The sequence below is a fragment of the Lycium ferocissimum genome, chromosome 8 (genome assembly GCF_029784015.1).
Source record: "Lycium ferocissimum isolate CSIRO_LF1 chromosome 8, AGI_CSIRO_Lferr_CH_V1, whole genome shotgun sequence".
In the NCBI taxonomy this organism is placed as follows: Eukaryota; Viridiplantae; Streptophyta; class Magnoliopsida; order Solanales; family Solanaceae; genus Lycium; species Lycium ferocissimum.
The window spans coordinates 37,234,795-37,260,893 of record NC_081349.1 but is presented as its reverse complement, the minus strand read 5'-3'; the positions used below and the strand labels follow the sequence as shown (position 1 = coordinate 37,260,893).

Here is a 26,099-nt window from a genome sequence, read left to right as displayed (position 1 = left end):
GAATACTTGACCTTCATCAGTTTCTAGGAAAAAGATAAAGGTACGTAGTTTGGTCCTTTTGCTATTTTATCCATGTAAAAATTATACACATGGATTAGTTTTTTAAACTAAAAAATAACGAGTTTACAATTACACCCTTGAATACTTGACCTTCATTAGTTTCTAGAAAAAAATATAAACATAGTTTGTCCTTTTGCTATTTTATCCATGTAAAAATTATACGCATGGATTAGTTATTCTATGTTGTTAGTAGTATAAAATAATACACCATTTGGTGAATTAAGTTATATATAATTTAAATTACAACCAAACATTGGGTAAAGGTACCAAATTATCTACCATGGTTATTTTTCTTATATATACATCATACCAAACGTCCCCTTAAAGTCTCGAATCGTAAAAATGAAATTGCCTTTTGTAGAAAGCCTTTACGTGTGATTTTCTTATGTGAATTCGAATTAGCTTAGTCCCAACAAGAGTACCGAAAGCTGGTTGAAATTAAATAATATGAAACCATACTCATGAATCACGTTTCTGATCGAATGAATAAGAAATTATTGTCCAAAATCAGCTTCCACAATAATTTTTAATAAAAAAACCTCTTTCACTAAGATCAGAGGACCCAAGCAAATCTTCAGAACAGCAATAAGATAAGAAAATCAGACTGAAATGCAAAGTAAATATGTGACAAGGGATGGACATGTAGTATAATTAGCTGATTCGGTGAAATGCTTTTGTCCAATTCTAACGAATATATTAAAAATTATTAAATAACTCAATTATAGTACTCTCTCCTTCCCAATTTAAGTGTCTTAGTTTGACTGGACACGGCGTATAAGAAATAAAGGAAGACTTTTGAATCTTATGGTCTTAAATTAAAGATGTGTGAGTCTTTTAAGTCTTGTGGTCTTAAATTTGCAAGGTAGGATGTCGGAATTGGAAAACTTACTAAATATAAAAAAAGACACTCTTTTTGGGACAAACATAAAAGGAAAGTAAGACATTTATCCCTTTTGCTCCCTTGACGACTTGAGGTTGGAGGTGGAGGGTGCTTACCAGTCGAGTAATTTAATATTGTTGTGATAGGTGGAGGGTGCTTACCAGTCGAGTAATTTAATATTGTTGTGATATTTTCATAAATTTTAAATTTGAGTCCCCTTCATAATCATTTGTTCTTCTTCTTTCTTAGTTACAGAGGCGGACCCACATGGAAGGGTCGGAGTGCACGTGCACTCGTTAACTTCGGAAAAAATAACTATATATATATATATATATATATATATATATATATATATACACACACATATATATGTGTGTGTGTGTGTGTGTGTATACCTTGAGAAATTAGTATATATTTAATTGTGCGCTAACAAATGAAAGTGTCATTGTAGGTCGTTGGTTGCAACTGTTGCTTCCCTTGCATGTCACCCGGGATCGAACTCGAATGTCACATTTAATTACTTTTTTGAGCCTATTTTTTAGGAAAACAATAAGCGTTAAATGAGCTCGCCTAGAATCGAACTTGCGTCGTTAACACATGTTGCACAGCTTTAGCCAGTGAGTTATCTCTTTTATTTGCTTCATTGTGTTAAATTTATTTATTACTAAAAAAAAAAAAAATCATATTTGACCTATATATTTGTATTTTCGCCCTTTGTCACACTATTAGTGACCGGTCCGACATGATATTATTTCTCAGTCATCACTAAAAAATTTATTGGCGTTTATATTAAGATAATGGTGCTCCCGTCGTCTTAAAATCCTGGGTCTGCCCCTACTTAGTTAGCTACTAGCAATCTTTGTTATGCCCATGCAGCAGCCCCACTCATTCCTTTGTTTATTCAATTTCTTTCTCTACAATAATTGTGAATACAAATATATACACATCTAACTCTCTTCTCCCCATTCTGAAATCAAGTAAAATTTATCACACACTTTGTCTGATTTTACTGAGGTGGGTTCATGTTGTGAATTTGAATCAACAAGATAAGGCTAAAGATGCAAAGGGATTACAAGTTAAAGATGCAATAGTTAAAACGACAGAAACAAGGGTTGTGCTGTTTGATGAAGAAGAAAAGGAAAGTGGCCGTCTAATTCGGGTTTTAATGACTTTGGTGTTATCAAAAGAAAATTGGGCTGATTTGGGAGGCTTCTATTTGGGCCTATGGTGCAAGCATGAACAAAACACAATCAAAACAAATTCGCCCAACATTCTGTAGAACAAATTCGACCTAACAATGCTATACATATCTCCAACGTTCAAAGTTGACAAATAACATACGGCCATTCAATATTTCACAGCTGTACAAAGGAAGCTTCCAGAATAAAGTTTGTTATAGACAAAACAAAATTTGTTATAGACGTTAGAATAGTAGCCAATGAAATTTAGACAAAATGTATAGGATTCTTTTATTTATGATTTTATTTTATTCACACAGACTTGTATATATACATGGCTTTTGTTCATTGAATAGATATCAGAAAATTTCCAAATACAGTGTCATTTATTCTCACATGGTATCAGAGCAATACTAAAAATTGCTGCTAGATTTCTGATATTGTCATCAATATGCCTAACAACAATGAAACCACATCAGAAGAGCAAATCAATGCTGCAACAACAGCAGCTAGAGTCACCATAACTCAAAACACCATTGATTCCAATCACCCCTATTTCCTCCATTCTTCAGACGCACCAGGCATGGCCTTGGTGAATAACCCTTTTGATGGTAAGGGTTATCAGGGATGGAAGAGAACAGTCCTAATAGCCTTATCAGCAAAGAATAAGGTAGGATTTATCACTGGAACTCTCACAGCTCCTTCCTCAGATTCTGCAGATTATCAGTCATGGAGTAGATCCAATGACATGGTAACTTCTTGGCTGCTCAATTCTCTGTCCAAAGACATTGCAGACAGTGTGATTTACTCAAGGACCGCAAAAGAGCTTTGGGTCAGCTTGGAGCACAGGTTTGGCCAATCCAATGGGGCCAAACTCTATCACCTGCAAAAACGGTTGAGTGGATTAGTCGAGCACATCAAACATAGCGAGGATACTTCACCAAGTGAAAAGGCTATGGGATGAACTAGAATCCTTTGAATGAAAATATTAAGTGCGATTGTCTGTGTGTGTGAAGGAAAAGAGAAAGCGAAGTCTCTTGAAGATGAAAGACTCATTCAATTTCTTATGGGACTGAATGATGTCTATTCACAAGCTAGAGGAAATATACTTATGCTAAACCCTTTACCTAATATCAACCAAGCTTACTCACTTCTCTTGCAAGATGAAACTCTAGGTAAATACTTATGTTAAAGGGTTTCATCTTTGAAAATCAACCATGTTTACCTAGAGTTTCATCTTTGAAAATTCTGTCCCTGACCACCACTCACAATGAAGTGAGTAAGCATGGTTGATATTAGGTAAAGGGTTTAACATAAGTATTTGCCTTTTTCTTCAATGAGAAATATCAATTTCATTTCAATTCCTTCCAATTCTGATTGTTTTTGTGAAATCTGTCCTTTAGCTAGACAGTCAAAATTACCTTTTCCCATCAGTCATGTTTCTAGTAAATCTGTGTTTGACTTAATTCACATAGATACTTGGGGGCCTTACAAAGTTCCTACTTACAACAATTATAGGTATTTTCTCACAATTGTGGATGATTTTAGTAGGGCAACTTGGACCTTTTTACTAAGTACTAAGGGTAATGCTTTTACAGTCCTTCAAAATTTTTTAAAGATGGTGGAAAGACAATTCAAGATGAAAGTAAAGATAATCAGGTCTGACAATGCAATGGAGTTAGGGAAAAGTATCATTGCTTCAAATTTTCTCAAATCAGAAGGAATTATTCATCAAACATCTTGCATTGCCACCCCTCAACAAAATGGGATAGTTGAGAGGAAGCATAGGCATCTTCTTGAAGTTGCAAGAGCACTGTTGTTTCAATCCAAAGTTCCTATCAAGTATTGGGGAGAGTGTATTCTAACTGCTACTTATTTGATTAACAGAATGCCCTCTAAGGTTCTTCAAGGAAAAAGTCCTTATGAGATCCTCTTCAGAACAGAACCATCTTATAAATTTTTGAAATGTTTTGGCTGTCTTTCTTATGCATCTACATTGGCACATAACAGAGGAAAGTTTGAACCTAGGGCAAGATCATGTGTTTTTCTAGGATATCCTAGTACTCAAAAAGGATATAAATTGTTGGATTTAGAAACCAAGCAAATATTTGTGTCCAGAGATGTTCAGTTCTATGAGCATGTTTTTCCTTTTACTTCTCTTCCTGATATGAATCATGCATCTTTCTTCCCTTATCCTGAACCTACTGTTAGTGATTCTTCCTCCTTTTCTAAACCTGCATATTCACCAACACCACCTAATGAACCTATATTACCTAATCTTTCCTTGACAAATTCACCAATTTCCCAAGATCAGTCTGACCAAACTCCTCATCCTTCCCGAGACCAGTCTCCTAGTTTATCTACAGTTCCTACATCATCCACACAATCTTCTTACCAAACTTCTCATCCTGCACCATCTGCACAACCTGATACTCCCACATCTACCCCTACAGTTACTACACCATCAACTCAATTCTCTGAACAAAATTCCACTTCTCATCCTATACCACCTCCACAATCTGATCCTTCCAACACTAGACAATCTAATAGACAAAATAAAGGTGTTCCACCTTCATATCTAGATGATTATTTTTGCAATAACATTTTTTTATCTAATGTAACTCATTCTTGCTTCTCTGATGGTGTCAATCCTATTTCTCTACCTATCAATGCTTTGTCTACAACCAACCAAAAATTTTTACATTCCATATCTACTATCAAAGAACCTTCATCTTTTCACCAAGCATCTCTACATCCTGGTTGGGTTCAAGCCATGGCAGATGAATTACAAGCTTTGCAAGATAATCAAACATGGGAGATTGTCAAACTACCACCAGGAAGGAAAGCTCTGCCTTGTAAATGGGTTTACAAAGTCAAGCAATACTCAGATGGAACTATTGAAAGACTTAAGGCCAGGTTAGTCATTAGAGGGGACATTCAAAGGGAAGGAATTGATTACAATGAGACATTTTCTCCAGTGGTCAAGATGACCACAATCAGATGTCTCATTACTGTTGCAGTTAAGAAAGGTTGGCCTATTTCTCAATTTGATGTCAGTAATGCCTTCTTGCATGGGGATTTGCAGGAAGAGGTCTATATGAAATTTCCACCTGGTTACTATCCTATGTCCTCTGATCTGGTTTGTAGGTTGAAAAAGTCTCTTTATGGTTTAAAACAAGCCTCGAGGCAGTGGTATGCAAGGCTTGCTGGGGCTTTAAACTTCAAAGGTTTTGTCTCTTCTCTTAATGATTACTCTCTGTTCTATAAAGCATCTGGTGGACACACTACTATTGTGGCAGTTTATGTGGACGACATCTTAATCACAGGAAATCATCAAACAGAAATAGACAGTCTCAAACAGTTTCTCAATTCAGAGTTCAAAATAAAAGATCTTGGCTCTCTACATTATTTTTTGGGTATGGAAATTATTCGTGAACCACAAGGTGTTATCATAAGTCAAAGAAAGTATACCTTGGATTTGCTCAATGAATTTGATGTTTCTCATCTGCCTTTGGCTTCTTCACCTCTTGACCCTTCTTCCAAACTTTCTGCAAGTTCTGGTCCCTTTCTTTCTGATCCCACTATCTACCGACATCTGATTGGTAAACTCAATTATCTCACACACACACGGCCCGATTTATCATTTCTTTGTTCTTATCCTCGGTCAATATATACGACCACTTGTGTTTCTCATTTTTCAGCTGCTCTTAGAGTAGTTTCTTATCTCCGAAATGATCCTGGCCAAGGAATTTTTATGAATTCTTCACCTTCTTTTTCTCTTCTGGCCTTCTGCGATGCAGACTGGGCTTCTTGTCGCGATTCTCGAAAGTCGATAAGTGGGTTCTTCATCACTTTAGGGGGATCGCCTATTTCTTGGAAATCAAAGAAACAAACTTCAATTTCTCTGTCCTCTGCGGAATCTGAATATAGATCAATCCGACGTCTTGTAACTGAATTGACTTGGCTTACTCGCCTTCTTACAGATCTTTCAGTTCCACCACATCTTCCTATTCCTGTTCACTCCGACAGTCAAGCGGCGTTACATATAGCTCGGAATCCCGTGTTTCATGAGAGGACGAAACATGTCGAGCTTGATTGTCATTATGTCCGTGTTACCTAGCCGGCCTTATTTCTTTGTCTTTCGTTCCTTCCAAACACCAATTAGCTGACTTATTTACCAAATCTTTACCAGGACCATCTCACAATTCGATTTTGAGCAAGTTGAGTGTTACTTTGTCCCCCTCCAACTTGAGGGGGGATGTTGTGAATTTGAATCAACAAGATAAGGCTAAAGATGCAAAGGGATTACAAGTTAAAGATGCAATAGTTAAAACAGCAAACAAGGGTTGTCTGTTTGATGAAGAAGAAAAGGGAAAGTGGCCATCTAATTCAGGTTTGACAGCTTTGGTGTTATCAAAAGAAAATTGGGCTGATTTGGACTGGGCTTCTATTTGGGCCTATGGTGCAAGCATGAACAAAACACAATCAAAACAAATTCAGCCCAACATTCCTGTAGAACAAATTCAGCCTAACAATGCTATACATATCTCCAACGTTCAAAGTTGACAAATAACATCTGGCCATTCAATATTTCACAGCTGTACAAAGGAAGCTTCCAGAATAAAGTTTGTTATAGACAAAACAAAATTTGTTATAGACGTTAGAATAGTAGCCAATGAAATTTAGACAAAATGTATAGGATTCTTTTATTTATGATTTTATTTTATTCACACAGACTTGTATATATACATGGCTTTTGTTCATTGAATAGATATCAGAAAATTTCCAAATACAGTGTCATTTATTCTCACAGTTCATTTTTTTTTTTCTTCTTCATTGAATTTATCTTGCCTCAAATTTTGTCGAATTCTTTACTTCCCGCGATCTTTTTGGGTGTTGGTGTGTGATTTTCTCATTTTTCTGTTGAATTCTCGATTCAAGTTCATGTTTATTAGCTAAAACCCCTTGAATTGTTTGTCTCCTATGTGTTTTCGAGCTTATTAATTACTCCCTTCGTTTCAAAATATTTGTCTTACTTTCCTTTTTAGTCTGTTTAAAAAAAAAAATCTCTTTCCTTTTTGACAACTCTTTAATTCCACTTTTCAGACATGACATGTTTAAGACCACAAGATTAACATTTTGATATATTCTACACATCTTTAATTTAAGACCACAAGATGCAAAAGTGTTTTCTACGTTCTTAAACTTCGTGCCACATCTAAACCAGAAAAAACATTTTGAAACGAGGGAGTACTCTGGACTTACTAGAGAGTAGTGACCTCAATGATGCTCTGCGATATGAACTGGCTTTGCCTTTGCTTGTATGATGAAGTCCTTATGGTTTTTTTGGAGCTCAAGTGTGCGTGGCACGTTACTAAGGGTGTGTTTGGTACGAAGGAAAATGTTTTCTATAGAAAATGTTCTTTTTGAAAAATAAGTACTAGTATTCTTGCTTCTTTCTGGTGTATGATAGCAAAAACATATTATCCCAAGAGCATTTATATGTAATTCAGAAAAAACACTATTCACTGGGGGTGGGGTGGGAGTCGGGGGTAGTGAGGGGTGGGGAATCGGGGTTCAGGGAGGGGATAATGAGCTTTGAAATTGTAACTTATGGAACTTGTTTTCACTACTTCGACTACGAAAATCATTTTACCGAACACACCAAATAAGTGGATTTCTTACTTATTTTACTTCTAAATTACCTAAGTTCTATGTCAACTGCACCTGAAAGGATGCCCGAGTCAGGGATGCCGAAGATAATAATATTATCCTAAAAACATTTGTATATAATCTAGATAAATATTATGAGATGTGAGGGTAAGGGGTAGGGATGTGGGGGTGGTGGGGGTGGGGGCTACGGGGGTAGGGGTGATGATGAGGTGTGTTGGAGGATGGGGTGGACACAAGTAATGTGGAATGTCACTTGTGAAACTTGATTTCCCTACTTCCACTAGGAAAGTTACTTGATTTCTCTACTTCCACTAGAAAAGTTATTTTCGTCACTTTTAAGGAACGTGTTTCCTAGAAAAAATGTTTTTCAAAAATTTTGACCAACCGAACATGAGAAAATTCAAAAACATTTTCTGGAATGGGCAATTTTGGAGAAAACTTTAAGAGATCATTTTACTTTTTCCTCCATACCAAAAACACCCTAAATGTTGTTTCTTTTGGAATGGTCAATCTTGGAGAAACTTTAAGAGATCCTTTTGCTTCATATATCAGCTCTGGTTCCTGATGATATTGAGTTAAGAATGGTGATTTTGGGTGGGCGGGATTGGGGATACTGGAATAAGAAAAATGATTCATATACCATTTACTAATCACAACAAGATACCCATTAACATCCAAGTGAGAATTCAAAAAGAAATATTTATAACTCCAAAAATTTTAAAAGGAAAAAACAAAATTATTCGGAAGAGTCTGAATCAGAATAAATATGTCGGTAAGTATTTGACTTTTAGCTCTGTAATTATCTGCTGAGATATCTTTGTTTGCCATCTCGGGTTGGATACACATTACGACCGCTAGCCAAAATATACAAAATATATACACTTACTATGTATATTTATGTATATGAGACGTATATGATACGTATATTTATATTTAATATTCATAACCTATACATTTGCTGGCTATTTTGTAAATTAGATCACCGAAAGGCATTGGACTGCAATTATCTCATATTCTGCTGATATTGTAACTTTGTACAGGTTCTAAAATTGACTTTGGCAAAATGGCTACTGGACAGCTTTTCTCCAAGACTACACAAGCTTTATTCTACAACTACAAGCAGCTTCCTGTCCAACAGATGCTTGACTTTGATTTTTCTTGTAGTGAGTGTTACATTTTTCGTTCTTCAATCACATTGCTGAAAAATGGACGTGCATTCAAACTTTTTTGCATTTTTGATGGTGTAATTGAAGTTGTCGATCGCTTTTGAATATTATAGGGAGAGAAACACCTTCTGTTGCTGGAATCATAAATCCTGGTTCTGAGGGATTCCAGAAACTTTTCTTCGGTCAGGAGGAAATCGCAATCCCAGTGCATTCAACGTGCGTCTAACTTTCTTTTTTTTTTTTGCTTTCTCAATTTTTGATTTCTCTCATTTGTTATATTGTTGAGTTCTTAAATTTGGATAGTCTTCTTAATATGGTCTATTTTCAATAGTCTTCTACTGTATTATTTTGCTTTGAAACAGTTCATATGTTGATAAATTTAGACACGTCTTGCCGAAGTTTAAGCACATAAATTTTCCGCATATCCAATGAGACCATATCACTTCTAACTTTTGGTTTGTGAATTGTGATGCTAAATATTACATACAATGTAAGCACCAATTAGATGAATGAGTTGCTGAATATTTCTCATTTGCACTACTTCAGATAAACTGTCTTAGTTCTAAAATTTTCTATAAGCAACCAACTAAAGATGCTCAAGTGGATATAATTGAACTTCGCCTTCCTTACAAACCTTCTTCATACTGGTTTTGAGTAGTACTCCTTCCGTCGCAATTTATGTGACACTCTTTTATTTTTAGTCAGTCCAAAAAAGAATGACACCTTTCTATATTTAGTAAGTAATAACAATGTAATTTAAAATGTCTATTTTATCCTTATTTTAGACCACAAGTTCCAAAACTCTGTCTTTCTTTTTTAAACTCCGTGCTCAGTCTAACGCCATCACATAAATTAGGATGGAGGGAGCAGCAAATTTTGTAGTATCATGCTAAATTTTAGTCTTATTTGCAATTGTTACACCTTCTACAGCGTTGAAGCTGCCTGTGCTGCACATCCCACAGCTGATGTATTTATAAACTTTGGATCTTTCAGAAGGTTGGTAATGTTAAGAGACGCCCTCCTTTCTCTTGAAAGAAAATCTGATAATGCAAAATGTATGCTCTGATCATGAATTTCTTAACTCAAAGCAGTGCTGCTTCTTCCTCCATGTCTGCTCTTAAACAACCAACCATCAGAGTCGTCGCTATTATAGCTGTGGGTGTTCCCGAGTCAGACGCTAAGCAGCTGGTTGCTTATGCAAAGGCAAACAATAAGGTAATTTTGTTTCTTTCCATGCATTTTATATTTTAAATTTTTTCTTATAGATATTTAAGTAAGGCATAATCACATGTTTGGACCGCCTAAAAGAATAATAGCCGACAAATGTATTGGTTTTGTATATCAAGTATAAATATACACAAAATATACATGAATATACATATAATATACACTATCAGTGTATAGGTTTTTGTATATTTTGGCTAGCGCCCCGTGACTAATTTCGGCCGATGGGCCAAAATGAGGAAAGCTATATGTTTTTTCATCCTTCAGAAGTAGTCAATTTTTAGGATGTAAATGTGGTGCTCTTTTCAGGTGATTATTGGTCCAGCTACTGTTGGAGTAATTCAAGCCGGAGCTTTCAAGATTGGTGATACTGCTGGAACAATTGATAACATTATTCAGTGCAAGCTTTACAGACCTGGATCTGTGGGCTTTGTATCAAAATCTGTGAGTACTTTGTGGCGCCTCTTTCATCTTTAACACATAGGAGAAATCTTGTTTCGTCGAACTTGCAGAAATCTTATGCTCCTTTCTTCTTTCTGAAATTTTCTAAGCAGAATAGCTTGAACACTAGTAATTCTTATGGTTTCAAGAATAGTGAATGTTTCCATTATAAAACAAGAATGATAACTTTTCCTTAATATACAGGGTGGTATGTCTAATGAATTATACAATACAATCGCCCGCGTGACTGATGGAATTTATGAAGGTTGGGCATTCTGAATCCTTAATCCATATATGGATCATTTTTGTGTCATCCATGTTAAAAGAAAATAGAGTGTGAATATGAAATTGTGCATTACAGGAATTGCAATTGGAGGAGATGTATTCCCTGGTTCTACCCTTTCTGATCATGTTTTGCGCTTCAACAACATCCCTCAGGTAATTGGTTCATAGAATCATATCCTTAAAAGGGCTCCACATCATTGCACTAAGGGGACTATTGCCTTCTTCCTAGTAATTAACCACAATTATGATTCAATTTTGCATTTTATTCCTCTATTTTGGTACAAATTCAAAGCTTGTAAGGGTAGCTTACTTTTTGCAACTTAATGTATTTCTCCTGCTTCTGTCAGACCATTTTGCGCTAATAATTTGTTCATTTTTTGAGCTCATTGTTCTTGTAAATCAGGTTAAAATGATTGTTGTTCTTGGGGAACTTGGTGGACGAGAAGAATATTCCTTAGTTGAAGCCCTCAAGCAGGGAAAAATCAACAAGCCCGTTGTTGCGTGGATCAGTGAAACTTGTGCTACACTCTTCAAGTCAGAAGTTCAGTTTGGCCCCGTGGTGAGCTATTTCACTTGATTCTCTCCGTTTTTCACCTCTATCATTTCCTTCCTTTGATAATACGCATCCATTTCTCTGATTATGACTACTGTACGTCAAATATGAAGTCTTAATGATTCTTGAGACTCTGTAAATAGGGGGCAAAGAATGATGGTGAAATGGAGTCAGCACAAGCAAAGAATCAAGCACTCAAAGATGCTGGAGCCGTAGTTCCTACCTCTTATGAAGCTTTTGAAGGAACTATCGAAGAAACATTTCAAAAGCTGGTGAGTGTCTCGTGTGACGCCCATGACGGAGGGCAAGCCCTCTGAAAAAGCGGTGCACATTATAACTTGGGCGAATCTCACGTCGGAATGGAAGAAGAAAATTAGGGACCTTATAACAACGAGTTTAGAATCAACTGTTAAGACACCTTTTGGGTTAAAATCCAAGGGACAAATCCGTGCGGCCCTAGGCCCAAAGCGGCCAATACCTTAATAGTTGGACCAGGGCCGTTACATCTTGGCATTGCACTCAGGTCACTTATTGGATTTTCTGCCCTGCTATAAGTTTTAATAAAATCATTTGGTCATTTTGTAGGTCGAAGAGGGCAAAATAACACCTGTAGAGGAAGTGACACCACCACAAATTCCTGAGGATCTTAACACAGCAATTAAGAGTGGGAAAGTTCGGGTCCCGACTCATATTATTTCCACCATATCTGATGAGAGAGGTATGAGTTGAATTCTGTGCATACTGTTAAAGATTGTTGTTTCATTTCTTTTGCTGTCTTAATATGAGTTACAATCAAACCTCACTATAACAGCATCGTTTTTTCTGATATTTTTGGTTCTTTATAATGAAATGTTGTTATAGAGAACATATAATATAGCATAACATGAAAGATTGGTTCATCAGAAAACATGGCTGTTATAAAGGATGACTGTTATAGAGAGGTCTGACTATTAATGTTGATTTTGTCTTCATTTCTATTTACAGGTGTAGAGCAACGCTATGCTGGTGTACCCATGTCAACACTTGTGGAGGAGGGATATGGTGTCGCTGATGTCATTTCTCTGTTGTGGTTCAAACGCAGCCTACCTCGTTACTGCACACGTTTTATTGACGTAATCCATAATCTCTCTTTCATTTAGTGATTAATAACTTGCTAATTTTAGACTCATCAATTTCCAGCCTGATTGTCATCCTGTTTCTGAACCTTAATCTGTTTTCTTGTGGTTGATTGGACTTAATCAGATTTGCATCATGATGTGTGCTGACCATGGTCCTTGTGCCTCTGGTGCCCACAACGCCATTGTGTCCGCTAGGGCCGGAAAAGACCTAATTTCATGCTTAGTTTCAGGTATGTTGCCGACTACAGTTTTTGGCTATCTTTAAGCTGTGAGTTTATGTATGGAAAAGTACCTAATGTAACTGATTATGCTACATAATTACACTTTATAGCGGTACTTTTAACAAAATATAGCTATATTTTACATATTATAGCAGATATACATTGATACATGTATCCCTAAATTGTAGGCATAATTCTTGTATGTGCGCACATACTTTGTATATGGGATCACAATGTAGCAGTGTATATGCATTGATATTGTATGCGCGTGCATACAGTGTACATGCTATGTTTTGAAAGAGCACACGCATACAATGTATATGCTACGTATTGAAAGAAAAATACTGCTACGTTTGTGTCTATCTTTTGCAAAAAACAAAAAAAAAAAGACACTAATCTGGCTATTAATGAAAGATTCCCTTTATGTGTCAATTAAATAGGATTAGTGTGGCTCTGTAACAGGATTGCTGACTATTGGTCCCCGGTTTGGCGGTGCTATTGATGATGCCGCCCGGTATTTCAAGGATGCTTATGACAGGGTGAGCACTAAATAATTGATTAAGCACTATCTGAGCTGTTTGGTGGAACTGGTGCAATTCATGCTAGCTTCTATGAGAGCGCGGATTATAAAACTTCTCGCGTGCCTGTATTGCAGGGTCTCACACCATGTGAATTCGTGGAAGGTATGAAGAAAAAGGGAATTCGAGTACCAGGAATAGGTCACAGGTAGCATTTCTTGTAAATTCTTCATGGATAAATCTAGTCAACTAATTGATAATATAAGGGATAATTACATTTTTGGACCGCTCAAAAAAAATAATAGCCAGCAGTTGTATATGTTGACTTAATATACATATAATATACATAGTATATACATATAATATACATAATCAGTGTATATTTTGTATGTTTTGGCTAGCGATAAAATGAGAAAAGCCCTTGATATAACGCCCTTTATATCCTAGAGTTGTTCCCTGATGTGGAAGTTGAAGAAGCTGGATAATGTACTTGAAAATGTGATGAAATTGTAACATGTCATGCTTCGTGATTCTTATGACTCTGAATCGATCTAATTTATGTCTACTTGTGTGATAGGATAAAGAGAGGAGACAACAGAGATAAGAGAGTGGAACTACTACAGCGTTATGCAAGACAACATTTTCCGTCTGTCGAGTACATGGAGTATGCGGTTCAGGTTGAAACCTATACCCTCTCAAAGGCAAACAACCTAATCCTCAACATTGATGGTGCCATTGGGTCCCTCTTCTTGGATCTCCTTGAGGGCACTGGAATGTTCACCAAACAAGAAATCGATGAAATAGTGGAAATGGGCTACCTTAATGGGCTGTTTGTGCTAGCCCGTTCAATTGGTCTCATTGGGTAAGTCAGATGATGCTTCAAAAGCCGTTGGATGATGCATTTCCTGTTGCTTTCCGAATTAGCTTTATTCTCTCATTGCTATTACTCAAACAAGCATGAAACGTATGCTTGCATATTTGTCCATAGGCCAAATCGGAGATGTAATTGTTAGAATAATTGTTGGAGACTCAAATGATGGATATGCAAGCATGATAACTTATAGGTTGTTCTCATGATTGTCTTAACGCATTTTTGAACCACAGGCACACGTTCGACCAGAAGAGATTGAAGCAGCCTCTATACCGTCATCCATGGGAAGATGTTTTATACACCAAGTGAAGATGCTCTCACTGGCAACAGGCAGAAAGTTGCCAGTGATAGCATCGTTCATGTGTTCGACGAGTATTTGCACTCCTAGGGACTTGGCCTAAAATTTCATTTTGCGAGTTCACCGGGGAGTCAACAAAGAGTCAACTCTCAGTTATCATTCATGATCAATTCTTAGTTTTAATGAGCTGACATATGTTACAGTCGTCATTCAATTGAAAGAATCTCCGTTCCAGAACCGTACGTGTCATACAACACGGAGGAGTATTTCTGCGTTTCCAGCTTATGAAGAAATAACACACCCAGATTTCAAGCACGTGTAAGAAGAGTTTGCTCATTCCTAGTGGCCTTTGTCCCTTCCTGTATTGAACCCTGTACCATTCACTAATGAAATAAAATGTGTATTCAAAATGTTACTTGTTTGGCTTCCATTTTGTGTCCTGATTGGTTAAGATGTGAATTATTGGGGACACAGTACAATAATTACTTGCATAGTGCCAGAAAGTAGCTGGTATGTCGTCAGCAGACACTAATTTATCCTCTCTTTCCCAATTTATGCGGTGACGTTTGATTGCGCATGGAGTTTAACGAAAAAAATTGAAATTTGTGATTTAAAATAAGTCATAGATATTGTGTGGTCGTAAATTATCTCATTGAGGATAAAATGAAAAGTTTAAATTAATAATATTAGAATATATGAATGAGACAAATAATGAAACAAATATGGCATATAAAATGAGTCCAAGCTTCTTTGTTATTTGAGATTACGAGTTCAAAGCTTCATACTTATAAGTTTCTTTCCTCCGCCTCAATTTATGTGATGGAATTTGAACGGACTCAGAATTTAAGAAAGGATCGAAGGGGACAAGTGCTAAGATAGATATATAGCCGATTATGGGACCCCAGTTTTACGGCATATTCAAATTTTATTAATTTGTTAAGTTTAGTCGCTTTAGAAACAACTTCTGACATATGCCATCAAAGTTGCAAAAATTTACGTGCAAAGTTGGAAAGTTATCCTAAAGTTTAGCATATTGCTTGTGCAAGAAAACTTCTTACATCTATGTCTGAAGTTAAGCTTGAAAGTTTCAAACTTAGAATATATATATTCAGGATTTTTGGGGGAATATTCTTAGTGCAAATCTCTTTATTTCTTATCAAATCAAGTGGAATTTGATAAGAAACGAATCATATCTACCCAAGTGAATAACCCACACACTAGATGAGTCATAATTGGTGTTTATGATTTCTTATCTTTTGGCTTAGGTTTCGTCAAAATATTTTGTTCTCTAGTTCCAAGTTACTATGTTCAGTTGACAAAAAGAATTTATGCAAAAATAAGCAATATCCCAATCAGACTATTGACATGAAGCAACAACGTAAAGCACTATCTCTCAACTCATACTGATGGAATTTCGAAATAAATTTAATCGAGTATAGCGGGAAGAATCTAACTTATATATAGTATATACAGAAAATGTAAATATTTTTATTTTAGCAATGTAATTTAACATGGTAGTAAACGTCTAAAGGAGAAACAAATAAAAAAGGAGGAAAAACTAAGAAGGAACTGGTTTGTCTGAAATTTGCCAATACCAGTTAAATAGTTAAAAAAAATTAGTTACAGGTTTAATTGGCGCGTCCAAATAAGCTGCCCCATGAATTTTTCTCGGAAGAAACTTTTTAGGAATTAGTAATAAAAAAAAAAAACCGAAATTAGTGTGTAACCGCAAATCATGTCATTAAGAATATAATGAGAAGTTTAAAATTCAATTATTTTTAAGTATAAAAATATGTCATTTTTTAGAACAAACTAATCAAAAAAGTATAGCACATAAAATAAAATAGAGGGACTACCAAACTCAAAATTTGAACTTATGAGTTTAAGATTAGTTCTTTGAATTATAAGTTCAGGAATTCAAGAATTTTCACTAAACGAATTCAATATATAAAGAAATAAATACACAAAAAAGTTAAGGAAATTCCAACATGTACTATACATACATAAAAACAACTTTAATTATATATATATAATTCCTCAGCAAAGGAGGTTCGAATGAACCTCTTATGCCCAGTAGCAAGTCATACGCCCTTTATCAAATATTATGTACATAAGAATTTTTAGTAATAAATAAAATTTATTTTTATATATATCATAAATTTTGAACATCGGATGCGATCATACAAGCAGTAACGAGACAAATCTCATCAGAACTCCGAAGTTAGCGTGCTTGAGCGGGAATAGTACTAGGATGAATGGCCCCCTCAAAGGTCCTCGTGTTTGATTAGATTCAACTTAAGAAACTCTAGAAAACTTGAAGAACAAGAAAAATGAAAAAAAAAAAAAAAAGGGTGGACGAAGAATAGAGATGGATAGATACCAGACCCCTAGGATGGATTCTATGAACAAGATTGGGTATATGAAACCCAACCCCTTTTAATTGGAATGCAAATCCTAAAAACCTAAGCAATTTGAATTTCAAGAATTGACTCAACTTGAATCCACAAATGGGCAATCCTAGGCAAATTCTATGGAAAGTAATTCAAGGCACAACTAAAAAATGACACTTAGTTAATTAATCCAAACAATCTATATTAGCTAAAAACTACTTAACAATCTAATACACTCAATTTCATCAATTTTCAAGCTAAAGAAATGAAAATGAGACAAGTCTCCTATTTATAGTCTAGGGCTTTACAACAAAAGCCCGAAAGTGGCTCTTTGTAAAATTACCCCCAACTTGGGTCTTCAACCATCTAGATGACTAAAACTTGCAAATGTGGCCTCCAATTGTACTCTTGACCTTGAATTGCATTCTTGGTCGAGATTTGCATAAAACGCCCACAGTATGCAAAAATGTCCCTCTTGCACTTTTAGCCACTTTGAGATGTCTTCTCCAAATCTTCCCAAGCCACCTTCCAAATGTTGTAGACTCTTGAGATCTTCTCTCGTAGCTCCTCAAATGCTTCCTTCTTCATGAATAGAGCTTGAAGGTCTTGAAGCTCCTTCGCTTGGCTCCTAGTGAATGGCCTTGAGCCAGGTGGGGTCATATTATCCTCCCCTTTTTGGAGAAGATTCGTCCTCAAATCTAAAGGATCACCTACAACACAAGAAGAAAGATCACTTACATTGAAAACATTGTGAACATTATACTCACTTGGCAAGTTGATCTTGTAGGCATTGTCATTGATCTTCTCAAGGATCTTGATGGGACTATCTCCTCTTGGACTCAACTTGCCTTTCCTTAATTGAAGAAATCTTTCCTTTTGAAAATGGATCCAAACCCAATCATTGGGTTAGAATTCTATCTTTTTCCTCCCACGGTTTTGCCTCTTTGCTACCTTGGTGTTGATCTTGTCAATGTTCTCCTTTACCTTAGCATGGATTCTCAACATTTCTACGTCTTTGTTTTGCATCTATACTCACAACAACATCACTAAGACAAGGGGGTTAAGGTTAAGGGAATCAAAGGATTAAAACCATAGCAAACTTCAAATGGAGTCATGCCAATAGAAGTATGTAGAGAACGATTATAAGCAAATTCAATCAAAGGCAAACAATCCTCCCAAGAAGTAGGCTTCCTCCTAATCATACACCTAAGCATACTTCCAAGAGTCCTATTTGCTACTTCGGTTTGCCCATCCGTTTGAGGGTGGCAAGAAGTAGAAAACATGAGCTTGGTACCAAGTGTACTCCAAAGACTCTTCCAAAAAGGGCTAAGAAATTTAGAATCCCTATCACTAACAATAGTTCTAGGAACTCCATGCAATTTAAGCACATGATTCACAAACAAAGATACTACATGAGATGCATTTATGGCATGGTATAAAATGAGACATCTTTGAGAACCTATCTACCACAACAAAAATGCTATCATGACCCCTTTTGGTTCTTGGAAGACCCAACACAAAATCTATAGAAATGTCTATCCAAGGACCAATAGGGGTAGGAAGGGGAGTATACATACCTGGCCGAGTCTTGGACTTGGCTTGCTTGCATTCCAAACATTGACCACATAGCTTTTCCACATCATGCCGCATCTTGGGCCAATAGAATTGTTCATTCAAGATGTCAAGTGTCTTGGCCACTCCAAAATGGCCCATCATTCCACCACTATGTGCTTCCTTGACCAACAATTCTCTCCATGACCTCATTGGAACACAAACTCTCCCATCCTTGAATAGGAACCCATCTACAAGTTAGAACCTATCAACCCTCCTCCCTTGGGTCAACTCCTCCAAAATTGCCTTAAAGTCGGGATCTTAAGAATAGAATCCCTTAATGCTTTCAAAACCCATCATTCTAGAAGTCATTGTATTGAGCAAGACATACCTTCTAGACAAAGCATCCGCCACCACATTTTCTCTACCCTTTTTGTAATGGATCACGTAAGGGAAAGCTTCAATCAATTCTACCCACTTGGCATGTCTTTTATTGAGTTTGGATTGGCCTTTCAAATGCTTCAAAGACTCATGATCCGAACGAATCACAAACTCTTTGTGCCACAAGTAGTGTTGCCAATGGGTCAAGACCCTCACAAGTGCATACAACTCTTTGTCATATGTTGAGTAGTTCAATGACGCCCCCTTAAGCTTCTCACTAAAATAAGCCAAGGGTTTGCCTTCTTGTATCAAGACACCACCTATGCCAACTCCGAAAACATCACACTCTACCTCAAACGTCTTTTCAAAATTCGGCAATTACAATAAAGGTGTCGAACTCAACATAGACTTCAATTCTTAAAATGCCTTTTCTTGCTCATCTCCCCACACAAAAGGAACATCTTTTTTGATCAATTCGGTCATTAGGGAGGCAATTGTACTAAAGCCCTTCACAAATCTTCTATAGAAACTTGCCAACCCATGGAAACTCCTTACATCGGATGCATTTTTGGGAGTTGGCCAAGTTCTAATGGACTCCACCTTCTCTTCATCAACCTCAACACCATTAACACTCACCACAAAACCCAAGAACACCACTTTATCAACCCCAAAAGCACACTTCTTGATATTAGCAAACAACTTTTCAATCAACAAGACATCAAACACTTGCCTCAAGTGGCTCACATGTTCTTCCATAGATTTGCTATACACAAGAATGTCATCAAAATAGACAACAACAAATTTATTGATAAGGGGTTTTAAGACATAGTTCATTAAGCGCATGAAAGTGCTAGGTGCATTGGTTAGGCCGAATGGCATAACAAGCCACTCATAGAGATCAAATTTGGTCTTGAAGGCCGTTTTCCATTCATCACCCGGATTCATACGAATTTGGTGATAGCCACTCCTAAGATCAATTTTAGAAAATACACTTGAGCCACAAATCTCATCCAACATGTCATCAAGTCTAGGGATAGGATGTCGATACTTTATCGTGATTTTGTTGACGGCTCTACAATCAATGCACATCCTCCAAGTGCCATCTTTTTTTGGAACAAGAATCACTGGTACGGCACAAGGACTAAGGCTCTCATTGACTAGACCTTTCTTGAGTAGCTCTTCAACTTGTCTTTGCAATTCCTTTGTTTCCTCTGGATTGCTCCTATATGCCGGCTTGTTCTGGATTTGAGAACCCGGTACAAAATCAATTTGATGCTCAATACCTCTCAAGGGAGGTAAGCCATCGGGCATTTCTTCCGGGAATAATGCTTCATATTCCTGCAAAAGAGAAGATATACTACTAGGTAAAGTGCTAGTATCTTGGTTAGCATTTAGGAGAAGATGTTTATTGACAAGACACACCAAGAAGCGTCTCTCATCAACCCCTTTTAAGTAATTATTTGGTTTGGCCAATGAACATTTCTTGGAACCATCTTGAGATGTTCCCTCTCCACCTATGACCAACAGGGTCTCCCTCTCACTCTTCTCCTTTTCTTCTTTTTGATACTTCTCCCGAAGCTCCCTCATCACTCTATAATCCTCACTCACTTGGTAAGGGGTTAGTGGATTAAGAATGTACTTCTTTCCCTTGACCACAAATGAGTATTTGTTAGTTCTCCCACTATGTTGGGCATCAACATCAAATTGCCAAGGCCTTCCAAGCAATAGATGACAAGCTTGCATTGGCACCACATCACACAAAATCTCATCTTGGTACTTGCCAATGCTAAATTTGATAATAGCTTGCTTGTTGACCCTCATCTCACCACATTCATTGAACCATTGGAGTTCATAGGGGTAGTGTGCTTGTGGGTGGGGAACTTCATACTTTCAACCAAAAAATGGCTAACGGCATTCGTGCAACTCCCACCATCAATGATTAACGAACACACCTTATCCACAATTTTACATCTTGCATGAAACAAGTTCTCCCTTTGGTCACTCTCTTCCCTAGCAAGCGCTCTCAAGGCTCTCCTAGCAACAATAGCATGATTCAAGGCCTCCTCATATCTAATCTCAACTTCTCCCTCGGAATCACCCTCACACTCACTACTTTCTCCTTCCTCATCATGACCAACCCCGCCCTCATTTTCATCATCGGTTCGATACCCATCCCTCACTATAGTGATAGTCCTCCTGTTGGGACACTCACTTGCAATATGCCCTCTTCCTTGGCACTTAAAGCATTGGATGGTAGAAGATCTATTATAGTTGGTGTTAGAATTGTTACCTCATTTAGCCTTGTCGTCACCTTTGGCTTTGTAATCGAATTTGGCTTGAGGTGTTTGAGTGTTGCTCTTGGGCTTATCCCAAGTGGAAGTCTTCCACTTTTCCTTGCAAATTGAAAATGATTTGCTTTTGTCCTTGTAAGACCTCTCTTCTTTTAGATCCGCTTCAACCTTAGATGCATCATGGAATGCCTCTTCAAGACTATTATAAGTCTTGAGCCTCATCGGTTTAGAAATGTCCCGATTCAAGTTGGCTACAAATCTTATAATAGCGTACTCCTCATGCTCTTCTATCTTAAACTCCATCCGCAAATCCTCAAACTCATCAAAGTACGCTTCCACGCTTTTCAATCCTTGCTTCAACATGTATAACTTTTTGAGTGCATTTTGGTGGTATGTGGATGGAAGCCACCTTGTCTCCATGAGCTCAATCAAGTCGTTCCAAGTTGGAAGATCATAGATGCGTTGTTGAGCTCTTTGTAACTTCTTGAATTCCCACCAAGTAGAAGCGTATCCCTCAAATTGAGTGAGGGCATACTTTGTCTTTAAGGCCTCGGACACATTGTTTGTGAGGAAGATGCGCTCACTTTGCAATTTCCATTCAAGAAACTCTTCCAGCTTATTGCCTCATTGGAAGGTAGGTGTTATATCCCGTATATTGTGCATTGGGATAATCCGAGCTAACCATGACAAGTTAAGGACAAGGCTATTTTTCGATTTTGTTTTAAGGCATAAGTCGCTTATAATTTTATTGGATGGAAATATTAAAAAAAAAATTGGGGTTAAAAGTTGAATTATGGAAAGTTGGTAATTTCATGAAAATGGCCACATGTGGCCGTGTATGTGATGTGGGACAAGGGCCACATGGATGCTTAATATAAGTATATGAAAGGTGATTCATTAATCATATTATTCATCTTTCCATACTTAGAAAATTCAAGAAGCATGGAGAAAGAGAGAGAGAGACCATTCGGCCATGGCTTGGCCGAATATGGTGCCTCAAGAATTGATCAAGAAAAATAAATTTCTTCTAGCTTCTCTACCAATTGGAAGGTCCTCTTTAACGTGGAGTAGTTGTTGAAGCAAGCAAAGCTTCCATTCTTGCGAAACACACCCTAGCCGAGTAGTGAAGGCAAATGGAAAAGGTAAGGTTCAACCCTCTTTTACATGTGTTATGGATGATTTGTGCATGTTGTAGTGTGTAGAAATGGATGAAATTCATGAAGTTATGGTGTTGATGTTGTGGCCGAATATGGGCTGTTTTGGTGTAGGTATGATGAACTAATTTTATGTAGCATTTTGGTTGTTGTTTGTTGTGGATTCTATGATATAAAATGAAGGTTTAATGATCCAAGTTGAAGTTATAATCGTGTGGGCTGATTTGGAAGATAATATGATTTTAATATAGTTTCTTGAATTTATGAGAATAATGTTGTTAAAGTGTGGTTTGTTGGTGTAGTTTGTGAATTCTGAAGAGAGAAATGTGTTGTTGTGGTTCCTATGGAAGTTGGAAGGTTTCGGGTGGCTTTGTAGGTTGGTTGGGTTGTTTTGATCATTGTGCGGATTGTTTGAAATGTTCTTGAATCTTGATCGAATGATCTCGGATTAGTACTTGAACTTGTGAGCGTTGATGTTAGCTTGAATTGAATGCAATTGAATGTCGTCGAATTATGTAGAAAGGAGTTATTAATGTTAGAATGCGTTTGAAGGTGATTATTGGTATTGTTGTTGAAGATTTGGCTGAAGATTTGGCCGAGTTGAATTCTCGGGGTTGTTGAATTTACAGGGGAAATGCTGCCCAAATTTCTGTGGATAAAGTGCTAGTTTGGAATTGGACTACTAAGTGCTTATGGCTAATGTTTGGTATCAAATGATGTTATTGTAGATTTTGAGAAGCCGAGACTTAAGTTCGGAAAAGCTTAGGAAGCGGACGAGGTATGTAAAGCCTAGCCTTTCTTTCTTTTGGCATGTCTTAGTTGTAAGTAGGCTATGATACGAGCCTCGGGGTAACTCCATTCTTGCGGTCCGAGCATGTTTACGATTCTTATTTGCTTCTTGATGTTGACATTCTTCATATGGTCGAATTATGGTCCTTAAGTCTTATGTATGATTGAATTCCAAATGTTGCAAAAAGAATTTTTGTTCTTAAAAGATTCTATGTCAAAAAAATGTCCGTAACTTTCATAGGCGGAACCGGATTGCTTTGATATGCTCGCAAATGATTCTATAACGTATAGTGCCCGTAACTTTCATGGGCGAGCTCGGATTGGCTTGATACGTGTCTACGATCCCTCAAATTTCTTTTAGTGCGGCCCTAATGATGTTTAGAACGGGTTTGATATGACTATCGTCTGATACTCGAACGTTGATTTGTCTACTTATCTGTTGAGTCTGAAATGATGATTTATGTGTATGTGGTTACTTACTACTCTGCTCGTGCGTGGTCGTTACATCTTTCACTGAGTCCCGGGCCAGGACATGCTTTCGTGCACAGCTCTACTATACTATTCACCGAGTCCCTCACTAGAGGGCCGGGACACGCTATATGTATGATAATGTGATGATGGCGCCAGCCCACAGGATGGGCCGAGTATGATGTATACATGATGGAGACAGGATCTCCTCCACCGAGTCCCTCACTAGAGGGCCGGGACATGCTATCCACCGAGTCCCTCACTAGAGGGACGGGACACGCTATCCACCGAGTCCTTCACTAGAGGGCCGGGACACGCTATTCACCGAGTCCCTCATTAGAGGGCCGGGACACGCTATATGCATATATATGATGGTCATATGATACTGCTTACCGAGTCCCTCATTAGAGGGCCGGGACACGCTATATGTATACACGTATGTGCGTAATGATTGTCGATTGTGTCACTAAGCCCCATGACGGGTTGGATATGATATTGCTATGCCCGGTTTGAGTTTAAGAGTAAAGGTTCTGGATATTCGATTGTTGTCCTCGCCGTACTTTTATCTCGGTTATGACTCGTATCGTATTTCATGCTTTACATGCTCCGCATATTCCGTACTAACCCCCTTTCTTCGGGGGCTGCGTTTCATGCCACGCGTGTACCTGGGCTGCATGAGTAGAGGACGTTAGCGAGAAGATAATCTAGCCGGACCGGGCGAGCTCCATTTCCTCGGGAGGCCGCCGAGTCGAGTATCACGGGTTGTAGTATCTTGGGTTATGTTAGAGACTTTGCGGACGTAGCCGAGTGTATGATATGTCAACTTTGTAAACGGCTACAGAAGCCGTTGTGTCATTATGCATTGTATGATAGATTTCTTATATTCTATTTTACCTGGTTTGAGAAAGATGAAAAGTATGTTGTTCTTCGAAAAACTTTCTTTATGTATTCATTTTATGATTTAAGGGCCCATTACGGTTATGAACATCACGAGAGTCAGCGGGTTCGCTCGGCCCTAAATAAGGGTCGGGTGCCCATCATGCCCTATGAAAAGTTAGGGTGTGACAAATTGTATCGTAGCGGTTCGTCCTAGGGGTTGTCCGCAAAGTCGTGTCCAAGAGAGTCCCGTTTATGCGCGTGAGCGCGCCACATTTGTAAACAGAGGCTACGGGGCATCTAGGGTGGTTACTCTTCTTTCACATCTTAGATCGTGCCATAGAGCCAAGTCATAGGAAATGAGATTCCTTACCCCGACTTTGATTCGTGCAGAAGAATGACATCGATAGAAAGAAGTGATTGATGATATTGGAAGTTACACACGCAGTAAGCGAGAGGTATGAAAGATATATGTCGGGTAAGATATTGAAGTACACTGAAATACAAGTTGAAGATTAAAAGGGAAAGTGAACAAGAAAGTGTAACAGTGCGATTGAAAATGGCATACGAGGTATGTTCATCATTTTCGTACTGTTGATTGATATTGGGAGCCCTGTGTGGCTGTGATATGATATGATATGATATGTATATGTATGTTGGCCCTGTGAGGCATTGTTGGTATTTCCTGCGTGCAGGTTTGAGATAGTAAGAAATATAGAGGAAACTCTGCCGAAATTTTCCTAGAAATAAAGAGAGAATGGGATATAGGTTTGTGATATGGATTGAATGGTCGTGCTAATAGTAATGATAGGATTTGACTAAGTTGCGAGTACGGCTGACCTTGAGGAATAAGTTAACTGTTGAATTAATGGCTGAATTGAGCATAATAATAATTAGAAGGTCGATATCGACACGGTAAAAAGAATTTGGAGAGGGCTTGTAATCCTAAGAGATGACTTAGAAAAGGGCTGGTAAATCTTGATGGAGTGTTATTTAAAGTACTGATTGAATGGATAAGCAGGGATGAACTATGATGATTTTATAGTTGAAAGAAGTAATAATATGATTAAGACAAGAGTACAGAGGAAAAGAATTGTGACGGATATGAATGTATTGATAAGACAGTATATGAGATAATAAGGGTAAAGTTGATCAGAAAGGGAAAAGGGTTAAGAAGTGTCACATTACAGGATTGGTTACGAGTAAGATATAATGTGCCTATAATGGGGATTGTTATGAAAATAAGAAAAGCCGAGTGAGAAGGTGGCCAAAGCTATGATGTGATCTATGTAGCTAGAATATAAAGGCAAGTGTGAAACGAAAAAGCGAGCTATAGAACGAATAAGGAATGCTTATCAAGTTCTGTAGGAAAAGTTTGGAATAAGGGTTACATAATAACGGAAATGATGGCGAGTGTAAGAAAAGAAAGGGTAATTGGAAGAAGGAAATGAGAAGAAAGCGAGATGACGACAGTGAGAGATCGTGACATACGCGCAGCCAAGGATACGAGTACCATAAGTGACGGAATTTATGAAAGACTCGGTTATAGAAAGGATTAGAAGCGAGGTAAAATGAGAACAGAAATCCAAAGGCCGATAACCAAGTATTTATAAGTAGCGGCGATCGAGATGTGTTCGTCACCATTGGGAATACGGGAGTTTAGGACGGAAAAGTAATCATATCCATAGATGAAAAGCGAATATCGAGGATTGG

At 37.5% G+C, this 26,099-nt stretch overlaps 1 protein-coding gene across 3 annotated transcripts; it reads left to right on the top strand.

Annotated features, from left to right (window-relative positions):
* Window positions 1–1,805: 1,805 nt before the first annotated feature.
* On the top strand, window positions 1,806–14,907 carry LOC132068305 (ATP-citrate synthase beta chain protein 1-like). 3 transcript variants are annotated; one of them, XM_059461864.1, is made up of 17 exons: window positions 1,806–1,954; window positions 8,832–8,954; window positions 9,071–9,173; window positions 9,888–9,953; window positions 10,049–10,172; window positions 10,491–10,625; window positions 10,827–10,887; window positions 10,984–11,060; window positions 11,311–11,466; window positions 11,604–11,732; window positions 12,046–12,178; window positions 12,445–12,572; window positions 12,703–12,808; window positions 13,262–13,338; window positions 13,455–13,525; window positions 13,895–14,179; window positions 14,422–14,907. In XM_059461864.1, exons 2-17 carry the CDS (start codon window positions 8,855–8,857, stop codon window positions 14,495–14,497), a joined length of 1,827 nt encoding a protein of 608 aa, XP_059317847.1. In that variant the 5' UTR covers window positions 1,806–1,954; window positions 8,832–8,854; the 3' UTR covers window positions 14,498–14,907. The 3 variants fall into 3 exon arrangements, with proteins under 3 accessions (XP_059317847.1, XP_059317846.1, XP_059317848.1); XM_059461863.1 differs by lacking the exon at window positions 1,806–1,954 and adding an exon at window positions 7,386–7,507; XM_059461865.1 differs by lacking the exons at window positions 1,806–1,954; window positions 11,604–11,732 and adding an exon at window positions 7,386–7,507.
* The last annotated feature ends 11,192 nt before the right edge of the window (window positions 14,908–26,099 follow it).